The sequence below is a fragment of the Eleutherodactylus coqui genome, chromosome 3 (assembly GCF_035609145.1).
Source record: "Eleutherodactylus coqui strain aEleCoq1 chromosome 3, aEleCoq1.hap1, whole genome shotgun sequence".
NCBI lineage: Eukaryota > Metazoa > Chordata > Amphibia > Anura > Eleutherodactylidae > Eleutherodactylus > Eleutherodactylus coqui.
In genome coordinates this window covers 229885539-229906341 of record NC_089839.1, presented here as the reverse complement: position 1 = coordinate 229906341, position 20803 = coordinate 229885539, and the positions used below count along the sequence as shown (strand labels likewise).

The following is a 20803-nucleotide window of genomic DNA, read 5'->3' as shown; positions in this document are numbered from 1 at the left end:
ACAGTGCAGACCATGTTAGTGCTTCGATCTAATTTGTGGCACATGGGCCAATATTGCTGCAGAACAATTTCACATGGGGGAGTTTATGCCAATTTTTGCAGTTCTGAAAACCAAAAGGAGGTCCAGAGCGCTACTAGACGGGTATCCCAATTCCGTATATGTTACTATGTTGGGACTCCTTCAGATGGGTGTATTTACACGTGCGCAATAAGCAGAAAATAGACCACATTGATTTCAAAGGGTTTATTTACATTTGCTTTTTTTGCACATGTATTTCTCACCTGCACAGAAAAATAGAACATGCTGTATTTTTCTGTGCATGGGGGGGGTTCGAGAATGCGCACAGTTGAGTGAAAAAAGTACACATTTTGACCTCTTTAGGCTAAATAGCCTTATAATTTGGGACGTGATGGTATTCTTTGTACAAAAAAAATCCTGCCCTGTGTGCGCAAAAAGTTTATTAAAATGCGCCAATATGCATGCAACTCTACCCCGCTCATAGCGCAAATACACTGAAACGTGCACAATTGCGCATACACTGGTGTGAAAAAAACTGAAAATAGTTGCCATTTTTTGTGCAAAAAAAAAAAAAGCATATACCAATAATGGCCAATTCTTATGCCAGGAAACTGGCGCAAGTGTTTTGACAACTTCATTCTCTAGATCTTAATAAACTCTCACAACAGGTTCATACAGATGTATTTTTCTTTAGCTTGACTTCAATGCAATGGGATAATGGTGTACTGTGCTACCAGGGTGGTTTATTTACACTTTGAATTGCTTTAAGATGAGTTTTGTTCTGTTAAAGGGGTTGTCCAGGGTTAGAAAAACATGGCTGCTTTCTTCCAAACACAGCGCCATCCTTGTCCATAGCATTGTATGTGGTATTGCAGCACAGCTCCATTGAAGTGAATGGGTGCTAAGCTGCTATACCAGAAACAACCCACAAACAAGAGTGGCGCTGTGTTTGAAAGAAAGCAGCCATGTTTTTTCAAAGCCTGGACAACCCCTGTAAGATGAGAACAATAGCTTTTTTAATGGGTCAATATAAGATAATTTTCTGCACCATGCTCACACAATCAAGTGCAATTTACCAGATATTAGTTTAGTAATGACTCTTTTTGCCATTGAAGTGTTTCTTTTATTATATACTTTATCTTTTTCACTTGTTTGTTGCTTAACAGATGATGACATGCATGGTATGCCACGTAAAATTACTAAGAGGGCTCCACGGTATATCCTCCAGAAATAGGGTGGCCTTTTAAATCATGTTGAACTCATTCAGATATCGTATCATTTTACACTTACAACACAGTTAGTTCTCGGCTGGGTTTTGCGATCAGTTCCCAACTGCACCTGCTGTGGGCTTCTTAGACTTCCTCTGGTATAAAGTGACACATGACAAAACTGCAGTCTATATGTTTGTGGATAATGGTTTACTCCTTCATTAACGGCAAGACACAAACATGGAGTACATGGGAGCTCACCTCGCCTTTAAGTCACGATGGCACAAGACGGATGAAGAACTTTGCAGACACAGTATGTCATTTGTTCTTCACAAGGCAATACGAACTGATTTCTTCGAGAGCTACCTCTACTTGTTGGAGAAATATCCTCTCGGTAAGTGAAATATGTCGCGCCTTTTACTGAGGTACTTTAAAGGAGAGCATCCCATATTGTGATGGGAGCATTCCATATTGTGATGGGAGCATTCCATATTGGAAGCTTTTAGTTCTGGCTTCCAAGTTGTACTTACTCATACTTTTTAAACCAACATCCACCACTTCACTATATGTGTATATTATATAGTATTCTTAGCTACTATAGGTATTCTAAACACTTTAATTGCATATTGTATATCCTGCATATCTATCAAATGTATGTCACTGGCTAATTAGCAATGAGCCTATAGGTGCACGTTTATAGATTTAGGCTACATTTGTTTATTATTGTAAAGGATATAAAAAGTTTTTAAAACTCCAAATTTCCCGTATTTATTATAAATAAGGAAGAAAAAAAAAATACCCAAAATGCATCTGGCATCACCATGTCTGTAAAAGTCTGATCTATGAAAAGAATGCATTATTTATTCTGTATAGTCAATGTTATCAGAAAAAAAAGTGATAAAAAAACGATCAAAAAGTAGTATATACTCCAAAATGCTACCAATAGAAGCCATAGGCTTGTGTGAAAGCCCGTTTTTTTTGTGCAATGGAAAAATGAAAAAAGTTATGGCGTTCAGAAGTTTGTGATAATTTTTTTTCCCATCATTTATTGTTTAAAAGTAGTACAGCAAAAAAAAAGGATATGTTTGGTATCGTCGTAATCATACTAACTCACAGAATAAAGTTATGATGTCATTTATACTAGTGTTCCCCAACCCCAGTCCTCAGGGACCGCCAACAGGTCATGTTTTCAGGATTTCCTCAGTGTTGCACAGGTGATGTAATTATTGTCGGTGCCTCAGACATTGCCACAGGTGTTCTTACCATAGGATATCCTGAAAACATGACCTGTTGGTGGTCCCTGAGGACTGGAGTTGGGGACCTCTGGTTTATACCACAGTTGATACACTTTAAAATATATAGGATAGCCTGAAAACATTAATTTGTTGAGGGTCTCGAGGGCTGGAGCTGGGAAACACTGGACTGGAGGAACCCTTTCACGTATACAAGAGCTTTGACAGAAGTCAGCTATGTCTCTGTCCTACCTACTACTTCTGTCATATGAATACACCCATCTATAAAAAGATCCCTTTAACTAAACCTCATTATTTTCAGCAACCAACATTATCCAACATCACTTACTACAATACATGTTTTCGCAAAACCAAGGCTGAGAAGTGTACAATGAATTCGCCATGCTTAGTGCTTTTCTATCCAGCATGAAAGACCGGCAGGGATGGAAACTATAAGATGGAAACATCTCACATATTCTCCAATGTGGTGTTGACCAGGTTCTGTCCTGCTTTCCTTTCCCATGAAGTTTTCTGCATGGAGGACAGATTCAGCTCTGGTTTCAAAGGATGCAACGTGAAACCAACCTTACCTACTGCAGTCTGCTTTTGGTGGTTTTTGAGCAAGGGGAAGCCTGAGAAGTCCCTGGCCGAAAGGCATCCTATCTTGCATCCCTCCATTCGACAACCACTAACTGCAGCTAGCAGCAGATAGCAGTAATGAAGAATGCTCTTGGGTGTCTCTGCATTGTTCTCCTATTGAAGACAGCTTTTAATTAACCCCTTAAGGATCAGGGTTATAGATGAGCGAGTATACTCGCTAAAGGCAATTGCTCGAGCGAGCATTGCCTTTAGCGAGTATCTCCCCCGCTCGAGACGGAAGGTTCGGGTGCCGGCAGCGGGCACGGAGCTGCGGGGGAGAGCAGGGAGGAACGGAGGGGAGATCTCTTTCTCCCTCTCTCCCCCTCGCTCCCTCCTGCTGACAGCCGCTACTCACCGCTCCCCCGCGCCGGCCCCCGAACCTGCAGTCTCGAGCGGGGGAGATACTCGCTCATCTCTAATCAGGGTGTTTTGGTCCAAGAGGACCAGACACTTGTTAGGGATTTTAGCCATATGGTGGTTTTATGGTCCTATTTTTTTTCCTTCAGCTACCAAAATTATTGTTGCTGTGGGTTTTTTTTTACCCCCATGACGTATAGGGCTATTTTGTTTATATATTTTTTCACTGAAATTTTTCCCCGCTTTTTTATTATTGGTGAAAAGCAAAGGGAAAAAATAAATAAATAAATAAATATATATATGCAGAAGAAAATGACCCGCCAACACAAACCTAAACTGTTGCCATGTGTGCCCTGTAATCCGAGAGTATACAAATCTTATATCAAAACATCCAAATCAAAAATGAGGAATACATTCCTATACTTTATTTTAGTGTAAACATACTAATTGTAAAAATACACAACTATAAATTTTGGAAAAAAAAATCTATATAATTCTTTTTTTTTCATTGTGTAATTTCTTTAACTTATTTTGTACCTATTTTGTCTTAATATCTATGTCCCGCATGATGTCATACAAGATCCTGGTGGTCATTCACATTTTCTTTTTTTATTTCCCACTTTCCCACTGTAGCTTGGGCATCCATAGGAGCCGCAGTTACAGGAGAAAACATCTCCCTAGTGTGACAGTAGTCACTAACAGAGAGATCTGGATCTCAGCAGTCACGTGATCGCTGGGTTAAATAGCAAAAGTGACACTTCTGCTTTTTCTATTCACTACATAGTGCTCACTGAGTACTGCCTCTGTTTTCTCCTCTGGGTCATCGGCTGTCAGTGGCAGCTGAGGACCTGACCTGCTCCTACTACATTGCAGGAGTAGGAGCTTAAATCCTGCACCATATTTTAACTATTGGCCGAGATTAAGGGTTAATGGCCACGGACGAATTTATGCTGCAGTCCCCGCGGTGGAATAACGCAGCTATTAGGTTTTATTGAACCTAATAGCTCAGTCCTCACATGCGGGATTCTGCCGCGGATTTACGATGTGGGGAAAAAATTGCGGCATGTTCTATTTTAGCGCATTTTTCTGCAGCGGGAGGTCTCCATTAATATAGTCTTAATGGAGACTGCAGAAAGAAATTTTTGTTTATCCCCGTGGCGTAAAACCATAGGCGTATCCCGCTCTGCCCATGAGCATGAGCCCTTAAGCACAGGATCGAGTGCCGTAAATTTGTCAGACTTTGTCCCCAATGGGTTGAAATTGCCGTGTTGGTACTACAATAAATGTAGGCCTGTGCTGGTGGCAGGAAATGCTTTGTGAGCAGCATACTCATTGAACCAGTATGTTCTCTCACTTCCTTACATCTTCTGCCCTCTATACTATCCGGCTTTGGGATACCTAGAGCATAGCCTAGTTAATTTGAACTGTATCAAAACTCACAATTTGAACTTAGATATAAGATCTAATTGCAATCAAGGTCCATAGTAATAAGTTCTGCTTTTCCAAATAAAAAGTTCTTACTGTAGGTCCTGTTGTGTCTGTAATACCGTGTTTCCCTGAAAATAAGACAGTGTTTTATATTAGCTTTTGTTCAAAAAGATTTAACTTTTTTTTACATGTATAGCTGCCTGGACACTATTTAAATTGACTTTTTAAATTAACTGTTAGCAGGGCTTAATTTTGGAGTAGGGCTTATATTTCATGCATCCTCAAAAAGCCTAAAAATCATTTTGCATCCTCAAAAATTCTGGAAAATCATGCAATGTCTTATTTTCAGGGAAACAGGGTAGACCCTCAATTGAATTTACAATGTCAACCTAATTAAAGTGCTGGTGGTATACTAAAGAGGTTTTCAACGTGTTGCAGTATGAAATATTAGCTTCCGTAACAACTAAAAACAACTGGCAAATCAAAAGTTGTTAGTGTTTAGTTAAGCACAAGACATTTTGATAAGTATATGCTATGACTAACAAGAATTTATTGGATTAAGTATTGGAATCCAGGATATGACATCTTAACAGGTGCTGACAAGAATAGTTCACAAAGTGGTCCATACTTGACCTTTGCAAACTAAGACATTATTGTCAGCCTATCTGATTGGTCGTGTTGATACCATTTGTAATTGACATCACTTTGATAGGGGTTAAAGCATTTCTGGAATCTGCATTGCAGTTTTTTTTACAATTTAAGTCCTGTATGACAGGTACATTAGAACTGTCATACTCATATAAAGTGTTCCTTTGCAAGGATCACTGGATAAGGTTGGGTTTATATTTAATTATTCCATGAAATTCTTAGCCCCTAAACTAAATATCACTGAGGCCACTTTCACACGGCTGAGAAAAGCATGCAGGATGTGTGCACGAATCTCGCACAAATATGCACCCCATTCTTTTGAATAGAGTCATATACATGAGCGATTTTTTTTCTTTTTCCTGCACATTATAAAATCGCGGCATGCTCTATCTTTGGGCATTCTTTGGAACACATCGTCCATTGTTATCAATGGAACAGGGAAACAGACTTAACAGTATGCGATGTGCATGCAAGTGTGATGCAAGGTTTCCTATTGAAAACAATAGGAAACACTTGCCAATTCTCCAACACCGATGAAAGCGGCGCCGGAGAATTGCAACCTCACAGAAGTGATAGGCAGCGGCGTTGACAGAAAAACACCTCACATCCACGGGTACATTGCACATTCGAAAGCGCAATACCGGTCGTGTATAGGTAGCCTGGTGATCATTTGGCTTCAAGATACAAATATTCACTTCTGTCCCTATGTGCCTTATATCCTACCGTGTTTCCCCAAAAATAAGACGGTGTCATATTAATTTTTGTTCAAAAAGGTTTAACTTTTTTACATGTATAGCTGCCTGGACACTATTTAAATTTACTTTTTTAATGAACTGTTAGCAGGGCTTAATTTTGTAGTAGGGCTTATATTTCAAGCATCCTCAAAAAGCCTGAAAAATCATTTTTGATTGCAGGGTTGCCAGCCGGGCTCACAGCCAGCCTAACTGAGAGTGGGGAGAAGTGTGGGATTTAGGGTTTGTTATTAGAGATGAGCGGGCATACTCGGCCACGCCCCTTTTTTGCCCGAGTACCGCGATTTTTGAGTACTTCCGTCCTCGGGCGAAAAGATTCGGGGGGCGCCGTGGGTGAGTGGGGGGTTGCAGCGGGGAGTGGGGGGGGGGGGGAGAGGGAGAGAGAGAGGGCTCCCCCCTGTTCCCCGCTGCTACCCCCCGTGCCGCCACGCCTCCCCCCGCCCCCTGGCGCCCCCCGAATCTTTTCACCCGAGTACTGAAGTACTCGAAAATCGCGGGGCTCGATCGAGTATTTACTCGAAACGAGTAGGTTCGCTCATCTCTATTTGTTATGAGTTTACATCTACAGTATAATCTCTGAAGGTTTAGAGTAGTTTAGGTATTAGCACATAATATTCCTGCTGCTTCATTGTATCTGTGATAGTCTAGGGCAGTAAGAGGGTTACATATCTTTTTAACCCCTTACCATATGATAAGTATGATATACTGCAATACTGAGGCCTTGCAGTATTTTGTACATGTAGATGACTGCCAGCTCAAGTTCACTGTGGGGACTAAAAAAAAGGCAAGAATAAGTCTAATAAAGTTTTTGATTTATTAGTAAATAAAAAAATATATGGTAAAAGTAAAAAAACCGTTTCCCTGTCATCAAATAATAAAAAGAAAACGCTGCATTGGTAAAAGTCCAATTTATTAAAATACCACATTCTTTATTCCGCATTTTGAACTGGAACTGGAATCTAGTGAACGTCTTAAGAACTGTTAAGTGTGACTACCCACTGGCGTTTTTTTTTACTGCGAAATTCGCAGCGTTTTTTTTTCCTGCAGGGGTCTATGGGCTATGGGACCTGTAAAGCTAAAATCGCGATCACGATTTTAACATTACAAGTCCCATAGACCCCCTGCAGAAAAAAAAAACGCTACGAATTTCACAGTGAAAAAAAACGCTAGTGGGTAGTCACTCTAAGGGCTCCTTTCCACTGGCGATAGCGATATCTCTGCGAGAAAATCGCAATGATAAAATCGTATCGCAAGGCTGCAAAATCACAAGCTTTTGCGTTGCGATGCGAGAATCTGTTTTGCCATTGCACTGTATGGGCGACAGAAAAATGCAAAACGCTGAAACAATCCTCCTGCTGCGATTTTTAATCCTCGCATCGCAGCTTGCCCTTAAACATCGCTAGTGGAAAGGTTGTCATAGATCAACAAGTGTGGGACTTTCCTGCGAAAGCTCGTACTCTCGCATCGCACTGAAAACGTGCGATTACCTCGCCAGTGGAAAGGAGCCCTAAAGGAGACATAAAATAAAAAAAGAGACTTTACTTGCGTCTCTTCAGCCTCTTGAGACACAGCTGAATGGCTTCTACGGATCTGGCACAGGCTCCTACTATGTATGACAGGTGGAAGTCAGGTGACTGCTGTGACCAATCAAAGGAAGCATCGTCACCATCTGAACTCCTGGCATCAGCGCTCATATTTTGGGCGCCATGATGCTAATAGTTTGAAATGGTGACATTGCGGCCTGCAATTGGCCGCAGCAGTCACATGACTTCTGGAAGACGTACATACTGGGAGCCGGTTAACTGTGTCCTGAAGGGCTGAAGAGAGGTAAATATAATTTTCTTTTTTAATTTTATGTCACGTCCAGCTGTCAGGAATTTTTCTTATAGTGGGACAAGCCCTGCAAGGTCTAATAGAGCAATGTTAAAAATACAATATACTGCAATATTGAAGTATTGCAATATATTGTACAAACAAACAAGTGATCTCTAGTTCAGGTTCAATATGGGGCCAAAGAAAAGTATGTTAGATCACATTTTTTTCTAAATATCAAAACTGAAAAACACCCCCATTTTCCATCCGTAAAGGTCCGAACTATTGAAATATCAGGTTATTTATCCTGCATGGTAAATGTCACTAGGAAACACAAATAATGCCAGAATTGCATTTTTAGGCACCCCAAAATGGTACAAATAAAAATTACAGTTCTCCCAGGAAAAACAAGCTCTCACACAGCTCCACTGATGGAAAAATGAAACGTTATGGGTCTCAGAATATGACAGAAAAACTTTTTTTTAAAACTTCTTTTTAGTTTTTAAAAGTAATAAAACCCAAGAAACGGTATAAATTTGGTATTGTCATATTTGTATTGACACAGAATAAAGTTAGCGTGTAATTTTATAAGCAACATGAGTGCCATAGAAACACATTTAAAAAAACTATAATGCAGTTATGTTTTTTCCCCAATTCCCCCCCCCCCACACAATTTGTTCCAATAGCAACAAGACCTCATACAGAAATGTTGACAGAAAAATAAAAAACTTATAGTTCTTGAAAAACTGTGACCGTGAACGCTCCTCTGGGTAATATATGCAAATAAGTAAGATGGAGCATTACCTGTGCAGTGCCACCTATTGGATGGCAGCATTCCTTCAAATCAATGTCAGACCCTTTAAACAAGTCCTTAAAACAATGATTGGGAATTGAAAACCAAGCCAGAAATCCTGACACACGTCATAGGCCTCTCACTAGCCAAGCCAGAAACCTACTGCACACCGATGAGGGGCAATAACCCTGAAACAGCTGTCTGTGTATAGATTTCTGGCTTGGTTTTCAATTCCAACATACAACATGCAGAAAGAAGATATCCCAAGTCAGGTGCAGTCATGGGGGAGGGGAGGGGGAATAAATCCCCATACATATCACCCACTCCCAATAATTAGGCTTCCTTTTTTTGCCTGACATGAATGGAAATATGAGCCAAAGCCAGAGTCTTCTCCAAAAGGAAAAGATAACCATGTACAGACAGTTTTAAAAGGCCAGACATTGACTTGCACAAATGCCACCTTCTAATAGGTGGCACCCCAGAGTCTGCATATTAAATTTCCCTGAGGAGCATTCTAAGTCTCCTCGCACCTACTAGTTGCTCTCCACCAGGAGAAACTCTAACCCCTTCTAAGTAAAAGACTAGAACATGTGAACCTCTGATCCCTCATATAATATACTGCAGCACTATTGCAGTGTGTTATGTCTGGTTCTGTAGATTTGACAGGCGGTCTATCAAAAGCCTCTGTGAATAGCAGGCCTGGGGTCCAAGGTTGAGCCTCTGGCTACCATGGCAACCAGTTGACACCTAGTGATTGTATCAGAGTTGGGGGTGGTGGTAGAGAAGCCACTCCCTGTTTTAACTACTTAGTTACCACAGTCAGCATTGACCACAGTTTCTAAGGGGTTAGAGAGCCTGGTTGGAAGTTACCTACGATCCTGGCGACTGGAGCAGGGTGTGAGGTGCATAATACACGTGGCACCTATAAGTGATCGCGCAGGCACAACTCTGAGCTGTAGTAGTACAGCAGTTTGCAAAGATTATGTAGTTCCTGCGATGTACTATTAAGGCAAGAGGCAGGGAGTGGTTACGAGACCCTTAAATACATCAGGTGCAAATTTTGCTAAACTACCACTTCTATAGTGTGTCAGAATGAGTCTAAGACTACTCAGGAGGACTGCTCTGTTGAACTAAAGCAAATTTTTAGTACATGAAATTCTATATATCTTATATTAGACTAGAGGGTGAAGATGTCAATACTGGGGAATACCTACTTATCATACCACAGGATGTTTTGTAATTCTACAATGAGATGTGTAGAATCTTCTAGTAAGTTTGGTAGATCTATTAAGTATCTCTGACGGAAGAGACCTATAAAGTGTGAGCGATTGCTAGCAACAGAACGGATACCTGATATGATTCGCCTGCTGGGAGAATTATTAAGAGATTTACGTTTTATAAAGAGACTCTGTCACCTACTTTTAGCCCTTTAAGCTAAAAGCTGCCACTGCAGTGCATTGAGCAGCGCTGCTAATTAGTCCGCCCATTATAAAGCGAGAATGAGCAGACTACTTACCACATTGAGCGTTGACTTTCAGAGCTGACACCCGACTGGGGAGGTAAGTATAACCCTTTAAGTGCTGCTGTAGAGTGAGTTTGTAAGTGAATTTGTCCAAGAAAAGAAAGAAGTCTTTTGGCATTGAGGATAGGTCATCAATATTTAAGTTCCGCATAACCCCTTTCTCAATAATTTTCTGCTCCAGTTTAATTACCTTGCTGCTAATATGTTGTCTGATGCAATAGTAGTTGGGCTGCTTTGAAAATAACTTTAGACTCTTTTTTAGGTCACGGATATTTTTAGGCAGACTGTCTCCAATACTCTGTTGTCTAGTGAGTAGTCATTGCATCATCCCTTTGGAATACTGTTCTATATCGTTTTCCTACTCGACTATGCGATTCAAAGTTATTCTAAGACCTAGCAGAGAGGAATTTTCATTAATTAAAAAGTTTTTTTAAATGTAAGTGGCACAAATTTGATTAGCTTATATTTGGAGTCTCTAGTGATTATTGTTAAAGGCAGAGGAATGTGGAAAACCGCCTTCTTTTTAGGCTGCTCTCCATATAGATCTAAATTATACTCCACAGACTTAGAGAGATGGGAATTGCCGCTGCAATGCTTACATGAATAAGAAGGACAGACAAAAAAGGTGATATCCCAGAAAAAATACTGGTTGTCAAATATGGTACAAAATTTTGTAAGAATTTGAAGACATTTGCCCACTCTTTCTACTTCTTACGATCAACAGAAAAATTCCCATGGCATTGTTATCTTCTCCCTTCTAGAATAAATTTGTTGTTGGAGAAGTTGCAATGCAACTATTCTAACAGCTGAACCATTGGACTGGATCAGCTGACCACTTTGTTCAGCTTACCTCCTTAGGGAGGAGTGGCTATTGGCTGGCCACAAACAAATAATGTTTGATTACACCAGTCTGTGTGGTTAATAGCTGTGGAAATTGTGTTTATCTTGCATTCTTACTTCTAAGATGCTGAAGTAGTAGAACTGTGTATCAAGCAATGTAGTAGAGCCATGCAGGTAGCAGACGATAGAGCAGTGCAGTGAAATGCAGGTAACAGGCAGGACACGGCAACCTGGTTTAGCAGTTTAGAGGAAGAGAACTAGGAGCAATTGCATTGATACTCAGACAAGGTATGACTGAAGTTCCAAGATATAAGTAAGGTAGTTAGTGAGTTAAAGGGGTTGTCTCGCGAAAGCAAGTGGGGTTAAGTACTTCTGTATGGCCATATTAATGCACTTTGTAATATACATCGTGCATTAAATATGAGCCATACAGAAGTTATTCACTTACCTGCTCCGTTGCTGGCGTCCCCGTCTCCATGGCTCCGTCTAATTTCGGTGTCTTCTTGCTTTTTTAGACGCGCTTGCGCAGATGGGTCTTCTCCCTTCGGCTCGGCAGCAGCGGCGTTTTGGCTCCGCCCCTTGTACGCATCAGCGCGTAGCTCCGTCCTCATCACATGTGCCGATTCCAGCCTCCTGATTGCAAGCGCGTCTAAAAAAGCAAGAAGACACCGAAATTAGACGGAGCCATGGAGACGGGGACGCCAGCAACGGAGCAGGTAAGTGAATAACTTCTGTATGGCTCATATTTAATGCACGATGTACATTACAAAGTGCATTAATATGGCCATACAGAAGTACTTAACCCCACTTGCTTTCGCGACACAACCCCTTTAATTAGGAACCACTGTAGCAACAAAGACCAGGGAGAATTAACTATTGCATTGCTACAGTAGACCATAGCAGAGTGTTAAAACATGCTTGCCCTGGTTGAGACCCCAGAGGTGTGCATGGAAGGCACAGCAACATGGTGCATCATCTTTAGAGATGCAGAAGAATGGCGCCAAAATGATGAGCGATGAGCAGCTTTATGATTGTTTATTTTTGCCTACTTTTGATGTTGCTAGAAACATTTTTTTGCTAAATTCCAGACACTAATGAAAATTAACAACTCATAAATAAAATAATCCCGTGGTAAAGATGAAATTTAATTGTTGAAATGTATTATTGAGTTCAAGACACTTAATTAAAATAATAGAATATTGGTGAGAATATTGATGTCAGATTCAGCGGACGTAGATCCACTGTGCCACACAGACTGGTTTGGCTTTGGGTGAAATCCTGAGGTGGCACCTGAGTTACCCTAGTCTTCACTCTTTAACCCCACCAACTGAGATGTGGGCTTCGCTGTAGAGTTTACAGGCCCTTACTCAGGAACTAGTCCCAGTAATGTGGCAGCTGACGCTACTAGACCATAGAGCGGTACCTATGGTTATGAATAGAAGTGTAGTCAAACAGTCGCATTTCAGCATGAGTAACAAAGCAAAGGTCAAGTCATAGAGAATAGGTTCAGTACAAGAAAGCAAGCCAGAGGTTAGGATAGGTAGTGGACAAGAGCATAGTCAATATACCAAGTGGGGGTCAGGAGCAAAGTCAGGAAGCAGAGAATCAGAACAAATGGTAGTACCTGAAGTGGGCCCAAAGACCACAATACTTAGGCACCTTCCACAGGAAAAGGATTCCTGATATAGCCAGGCAGGGCATCCAATTGGCAGGGGTGGGATATTCTAATACACACTAGTCCTTTAGGAGCAAAACTGGGTATGCAGATACAACTTCCAGGCCACTGTTAGAGACGTTGGAACCAGGATACCGAGTATGCGTCACGGTCATCAAAAGGGGTAAGTCAGAGGCTGCACACTGTAACAAGTAAATTAGCAATAATACTAAAAACATATTAATCTTGCACAATAATATTTATACCTACCTTAAGTATTTTACATTTCATGTTGACATATCTTGTCTTGTATTACAGTAAAACTGTATGCCCTAACAAGTGAAGTGATTGATGGAGATATGCAGTTTTATGCTAGAGCAAGGAATTTCTACAGGGATCTTCCGGCATCAGAAGAAGGAATGATGGGTGACTTTTCTGACCTTTCCAACACTGACATAGAGTCATCTCGAGAGTTTCTAAGAAAATTTGTTGGAGTAAGTAACAACCCTAATTGTTTAAATGAAACACAAACATTTGTGCCTATCAAATCTTGATTGTATGCTTGGCTCCACAACCTTGCCATTGTCATAATACCAAACCTAAAAAGTCCATTGCTTTAAAGGACCAAGCTATTTATATATTAAAGCTGCTGCCCATTATGCATAGCTGGTGCTATAATCCATCATCATATGAGATAGCCATATCATATTCATAATTACTCAATTAGGAAAAAACAGGGCAGACCATATGGCAGCAGCTGAAGCAACATGAGTAGTGGGATTAGATTATAAGTATATGGCTTCCAGTCTTGTAGTACCATCCAGCAGCCTCTAAATCTTCACTAAAGGGCTGACCACACTGCCATATTTTGTCTCTTTACGTGTGTGTCCCGGCCTGACTGTTGGTCTCCTGACTCAAACTCCAAGCATCTTAGGAGCGTATGAAAAAAACGAATGCAAACTACAGCAGTGTGGTTAGCCCCTGAGGGACAATGAGTAGCATCATTAGGGTACCTATGTGCATGAATAGTATGGTAAACTATTAAGCTAAAGTCTTTAAGTATGCCTGGACAAACTGTATCTATCCTACTGCTATTTGTACCTTCAACATATGAGAGCTCATTTTCCTTAGGCTATGTTCACACGGGCGACTTTCACTTGCGAGTTTGTCTGATTTGTAAGTGGACCGATCTTGCATGGGAAAAGAACCCATTGAATTGATTGTGTTAATTCACATGAGCAATTTTTCCCTAGGACTGATAGTCTGAGTTAGAAAACAGCTGTATATTCTATTTTTGTGCGATTCTTCCCCACCACCGCTTTCCATTTTTTAGATTCCATTAGATATTCTTCAAGAAACACCCATTATTTTCTGTGGGAGCGTTTTTCGGATCATCATGCAAGTGTGATGTGTTTTTAACACAGGTCACAATGGGGACCACATGAAAAAAAGAACCAGTCTGATCAATTGTGCTTATCAAGTATAGCACTGGATGTACTGCAGATTTCGGCCAAAAGACTTCAATGGTGAGATATAAGTTCCCACCAAGTCCACAACAGTAGCTACAGATTTGGTGCAAATTTTCCACAGCAGATTTTCTGCATGGAAAATAAGCAGATAATCCTCAACAAAATCTAGACCAAAACAACAATATCCGCAAATTTGAAAAGCAGATTTTCTGCACGGTTTCCGCAGTTTTCCATGCAGAAAACTTGCACTAAACCATTGGCAAATGCTCAGTGTGAACATAGCCTAAGGCCCCCAACTTCTCTTAAGCCCTTAATGCAGAGGCAAAACTTGAGGTTCCTGGGCCTCAATGTAAAACCTGTAACAGGGCCCCCAACTATAATGCTTTATTCATAGTACTGGGCTCCCTATATGGAGAAGAGAGGCATTATGGGCCTTCTAAGGCTCCTGGGCCCGGTGCAACCGCATCCCCTGCATCCCCTATAGTTACGCCAGTGCACACAACTATAAGGCTTCATTTATAGTACTGATCTCCTCATATGGGGAAAAGAAACCTTATGGGTCACTTAAGGCTCTTGGTTTGATTTGCTTGTGATTTGTATTCTCCAAAGCTTTCTACAAGACCAGTGTTCAAAAGCGTCTGTACTTTTTCTGTTCAGCTTTCACATCCATAAAGACTTATGATCAAACATTATTTTACTTAATAACTGGTTCTCTGTCAGCAATACAAAATCTTTTGTATAAAATTGTTATACTTAACCCCTTCGGGACATGGCCTACTTTGGCTTTAAGAAGCAAGCCTTATTTTTTCAAATCTGACATCTGTCACTTTATGGGGTAATAGCTTTTGAAGGTTTTAACTTATAAATGCAATTCTAAGATTGTTTTTTCATGACATATTGTAGTTTTTGTTAGTGGTAAATTTTCATCAATAAATTTTGTATTTATTAATTTAAAAAAATCAAAATTTACTAAAAATTCTGAAAAAAAAATCAAAATTTTCAAACTTTGCGTTTTTCTCTGCAGGATAGTCAAGCACCACAAAATAGTTAATAATTAACATTTACCATAGGCTTACTTTATATTGTTATCATTTTTTCAAGTGTGTTTTTTTATTTTTTGGGGACTCCACAAAGTATAGAAGTTTAGCAGTAATTTTTCACAATTCAAAAACTTATTTTTTTGAGGACTAATTCAGCTCTGATACGGATTTTAAGAGCCTATATAACAGAAACCCTGCATGAATCACCGCATTTTAAAAACTTCAGAATGGCATTTAGGAAGTTTATTAACCCTTAGAAGTTTCATAGTAATTAAAGAAAAGTGCATCAGAAATTAGAACTGTTCCATTTCTTTTTGCAGACTTTCAATTAAAACCATTTTTTCTATAACACAACAGGAGTTAGCGGAGAAACAAATCTCAGAGCTTAAAACCATAAGGAATAGAAAATGGATATAGCGCTCACAGGATCCGGGGTAAACGATTCAGAAGTGGACGAGAGATAATAATAAAAATCCCGTCTTTAATAACATGCTACGCGTTTCGGCTATTAAAAGCCTTTTTCACGCATACCATGCTCTCCAGAGGGCTGGATTGTGGATGGGGATTATTTCCATATGCCGACTTGGATAACAGGTGCTAGTGGGTCCCCTTTATACTAAAGGTGTGTCCCACCTAGCACCAGGTGAGTTAATTGTCGTCTCATTGTTAGACTTCTCTATTTATCACGGAGCGCTGTTTTAATCCTTGGTTAAATCTCAGAGCTGCTGTTTGGGCACACGGGAGGGCTCAGAAGGGAAGGAGCGCTATTTGGCTTTAAGAATGCAGATTTTGCTGAAAAAAAGTTTCAGATGCCATGCTGTATTTGCAGCCACTGAGGTATCAGTACTGTTGAAACAAACCCTTGAACTGACCCCACTTTTTAAACTAGAACCCTCAGGAAATTCATCCAGGGGTGTAATGAGCCCTTTAACACCACAGGTGTTTTGTGAATTTTTCTAACATTTTGATTTGAAAAAGAAAAATTTCAATTTTTCCAGTAATATGTAGGTTTAGCCCCAGTTTTTTTAAATTTTGCCAGGGGCAAAAGGAGAAAAAGTTACTCCTGAGCATGTCCCATATGTGGATGTAAACTGCTGTTCTGGCACATGGTAGGGCTCAGAAGGGAAGGACTGGCATGTGACTTTATGTATAAGCTTTGTGGAGTACATCAGGGTAAAATATATAACGGCGTTTCGACACAATAATAAAATTAACACGACCCTGACCTAGCTATGTTGAACATTGAGGTGTGGTATAAAATATCCATGTCCCAGTAGGCCCTAATGCTTGTCTTCTTTAATAGCCCCATACATAATACAATGCTGCAAAATTTGGCGATTTCTGATGCACCCACGGTAGTCCAACTGTGGGGTTTTGCAAAACTGGAGTTGGGGTTTTCTCGGATTAAATTCTAGGTATATAAATTAGTTTGGGTAACAACGTGGGCTATAAAATCATCCAAAAAAAAACTTTAAAAAGTTCACCCCTCTAAGCCCTTCTGTATTAAATTATATCCCTTAGTTTCCAGTAAAGTCAGGGATCTGGGGTATGACATTTTCTGCGGTAATCCACTGAGCATCAAATGAATTGGGGTCCTCTGAAGTGGCGGTCCTTGGACACCTTCTTGGGGGTACAGGGGGTTCAGACTCACTTGAAGATGATAATGCCAGTAAAGTGGGGTCATCCTCACTAGCTGAGTTTGACTTATTGGTGTTGCAGCCGTTCTGAGGCCTGCACCGGGCTTGCAGGCCAGACCAGGTTTTGGGTATGCCCTTGCTTCTCCTGGAGCTGAGGGGCGTGATAGTTGCAGAGTTACGTCAGTCAGCACCTGGTGCTGAGTAGCTTGGCTCCTACTTAAACAGTGCCAGCATGATCTCCTGTGCTGGTCAATCCTTCAGTTACCTGTGGACAGCGACGGAGGAACACACCTTGGCTAAAGCGCCTAGCTAAATTCTTTTATGCTTTGTTTGGTTTTCGGTTCTGACTTTCTGTTGTGCCAGGGCTCCCCTATAGGGACTTGTCAGTGGCCCAGGCACCCGTGCGGGCTCGCACTTGTCAGAGCGGTCGGTCCGCCGAGTAGGCAGGGCCCCCTCCCGGGTTAGGGGACGATAGGGAGAGCATTCCCCTTTAGTTTTTGTTTCCTTTTGCATAGTTGGGCCTTTTGTTTGTGTTTTAGAGGTTGCATTTCCGGAGGACGCAACAATTGGGTGGGTGACCACAGGACACTGTGTGATCACTGGGATGGAGTGACCACGGGACAGAGTCTGGAACACAGCAGGAACTTTTGGTTTTATGTATTTTTTTATACACTGATACAACACTGACTAACCAGACACTACAATTACTGCAACTTACACTACACAGTCACACTGATCACACTTTACTGACTACATTAGTATACTGATCACACTACACTACATTAACAACGATCTTTGTAATTTCAGTTTTTTATCACACAATGTTCTCTTAGATCTCCTTCTCCAACCAAGATAACAGTGGTTGGACACACTGTAAATAGGGCGAACCTGGGCTGCTACGCTCTGATTGGTCAGTCAGTGCTGACTGACCAATCACAGCGATCACTGGGGCAAGAACTGTGATTTGACCCCCAGCGGCAAGTAGCGATAGGCTGTTAACTATGTTAGCAGCCATCACTACAGTGTTTCCTGATTGCCACCACAGCGACACTTTAAACACAGGATGTAAGTTTATACCCTGTTGTGCTAAGTACCATGCGCCCATGACATAAACTTATGTTCTGTGGCATTAAGAGGTTAAAGGAGTGGTATCAAAATAACAAGTTACTCCCTATCCACAGATTGGGGATAACTTGCTGATTGGTGGGGGTCTCACCACAGAGATCCCCATTGATCTCCAGAATGGGACTCCAGTGTCCCGCTCTGTCACTGCGGGGGTTGCTTCTCCCACTATAGTGACGTCCCTGACAATGGATCACTGCCAGAGCATGTGCGATCAGCACTCCATTCATTTCAATGGGAGTGACGGAAATACCAAAGCGGGTGCCACTTGAGTATCTCTGCAGTCCCATGAACAGTGAAAGGAGCACTAGTGCGCTTGCGTGACCAGTGCTCCATTCACTCTCCTCCTCATTGAGGAGGAGTGTAGAAACCCCGCAGTGAGCAGGATAGGGGACACAGGATCCCTGTTGTTGAGATTGGCAGGGATCTAAGCGTTGAGACCCCCCTCCCCCCCCCCCCCCCCCACCACCACCAATCAACAAGTTATTCTATCTTGTGGATAGGGGATAACTTACTCGTTTGGTACAACCCCTTTATATTTAGGTAGAAATGCTATATAAAGTAACGTTTTCTAGCATAATATAGCTAAAGTGGTTTTCCAGGGTTCCAATTGGTAGTATACTAAGGCAGGGGCATTACTAGGAACTTGGGACACATGTCCAGGATCTTGAGATTAATGCCCTGGGTGTCTCTTTGGTGGACCTCAGACCACCGAGCTTCAGTGGCTGATATAAAATAAGATTATGTATTGGTGTTGCCATACTAACCCTGGCTGCTGGCAGCCCGTCTAACTTTTTCTTAGGTTTCTGGCCTAAAGCATATCTAAAACTACTGATTGTGATACAATATCAATATGCTACACGTGTGGCATGCAATTACACCATAGTGAGACAGGCTGCACAGAGGACATGTAAAAAGTTTTTCTGCTGACTTTTCAGCTGGCAACTGTCTCTGGTCACCTAAACACTGCACATACACATGAGATATTTATCTGCAAATCATTCGCAGCTCAAGCTTATTTCAGTAGCAGCTGCTGTTAATCTAAGGCTCTTTTCACACTATGCTATAACACTCAAATAACTGCATATAGACAGAAACCAGCACGGAGCCAGAAGCTGATACTCACGCTGACAGAATTGGTATGCATGCGGCACACACATTGCCGTGACAATGAGGAGCAGCGCTGCAATAGGGAGAAATATATGACAATTATCCTATGAAAAAGCAGATTGGCTTCACATGGCCTATCAATATATCATGTATGAAATAAACAGGGGTGGACAAAAATATGGAAACACTTATCAAATGCATGGGATTTTACATGGGATTAAATTACATGGGATTATAAATTATATTTCAATAAGACCCGTAGAGACCAAATTCAAGTGGAGGTAATAGGACACAGATGCTGCTGGCCAGATGTTCCATTGGTCAGGAGTTTGAGCCACGCAGCTGGCTCTCAAAACCACCCAGAGCAGAGCAAGAGGTGAAGTGAACACAAATTTGGCAGGAAAGCTCTCAGCCAAGCATAGGTCAAAAGAGCAGCTCAGTGCAAATGATTAAAATCCCATATATTTCATACGGTGTTTCCATATTTGTGTCCACCCCCTGTAAATTTATTTCCCTACTGTTTACTAGTTTGTATAATGTGGTGATCCTTTTTTGAATAGCTATGGCTATGGATATGTACAAATTGTTGGGGGTTTTTGTAAGATATATTGTTATGTTGGTGTATAGCATTTAATTGGTAACGATAAGGACAACTTAAAGGGTTGTACCATGAAAAATATTATTTTTAGTTAAATCCAGCTCAAACTTACAAACTTTTTGCATTTACACTTCTTAAATAATGCTTGTTTCCCTACATATTCCAAGACTAATTTTAGAACAGAGTCACCTAATGTTTGTATTGACTAGCCTATCTGTGTCCACGTTAGTAAATGTGCCAAGGGGAGCATGAATACTCCATCACTCTCTGCTCCCGTGGGTATGTGGAGGGATCACTAGTGTGGTAAGTTGGCTGCTTTTGAAGCTCCAGCATCTTCTGGGCTTGAGATATGGCCAAACACATTTGCTGTAACACTTTCTCACTCTTTTAGCACTTTTTTCAGTATCTCTTCTGACAAGCAGAGAAGACCCTGCAGCTTCAGAAACAGCCGACTCACCACACCAGGGATTCCTCCTGGAGCAAAGGGAGGAGCAAAACTGACCATGTGTGACCACCTCAGGCTAGGAGGTGGCTTGCATGGCAACACTGTGACTTCCAAAGCACATCAGCTGTCATTACAAGAGCAGCACTTCACAGCCCCTCCTTCTTGACAACACCGAGCTCCGCCCCTTCTTTCTAGCTCTTTCTTCTGTCACATTTATCATGTAGCAATACATTATATTCCATCTACATATATAACCAGATGGATAACTGTGATAAACGACAAAGACATACAAGCAGAGGTGTAACTTGAAGCTCCTGGGTCCCAATGCAAAATCTGTAATAGGCCCCCAACTATAATGCTTTATTCATAGCACTGGGCTTCCTGTATGGAGAAGAGTGGCCTTATGGACCCCCTATGGCTCCTGGGCCCGGGTGCAACCGCATCCCCTGCATCACCTATAGTTACGCCACTGCATACAA

At 41.2% G+C, this 20803-nt stretch overlaps 1 protein-coding gene across 1 annotated transcript in view; it reads left to right on the top strand.

The window, feature by feature from the left end:
• The first annotated feature begins 1362 nt into the window (after positions 1–1362).
• The window catches only part of NTMT2 (N-terminal Xaa-Pro-Lys N-methyltransferase 2), a 33232-nt gene continuing 13791 nt past the window's right edge, over positions 1363–20803 (top strand). Inside the window, exons 1-2 of the mRNA XM_066597057.1 lie at positions 1363–1620; positions 13222–13397. Coding sequence (XP_066453154.1) covers positions 1467–1620; positions 13222–13397 — 330 coding nt within the window. The 5' untranslated portion in view covers positions 1363–1466. The remainder of the gene's footprint in view (positions 1621–13221; positions 13398–20803) is intronic.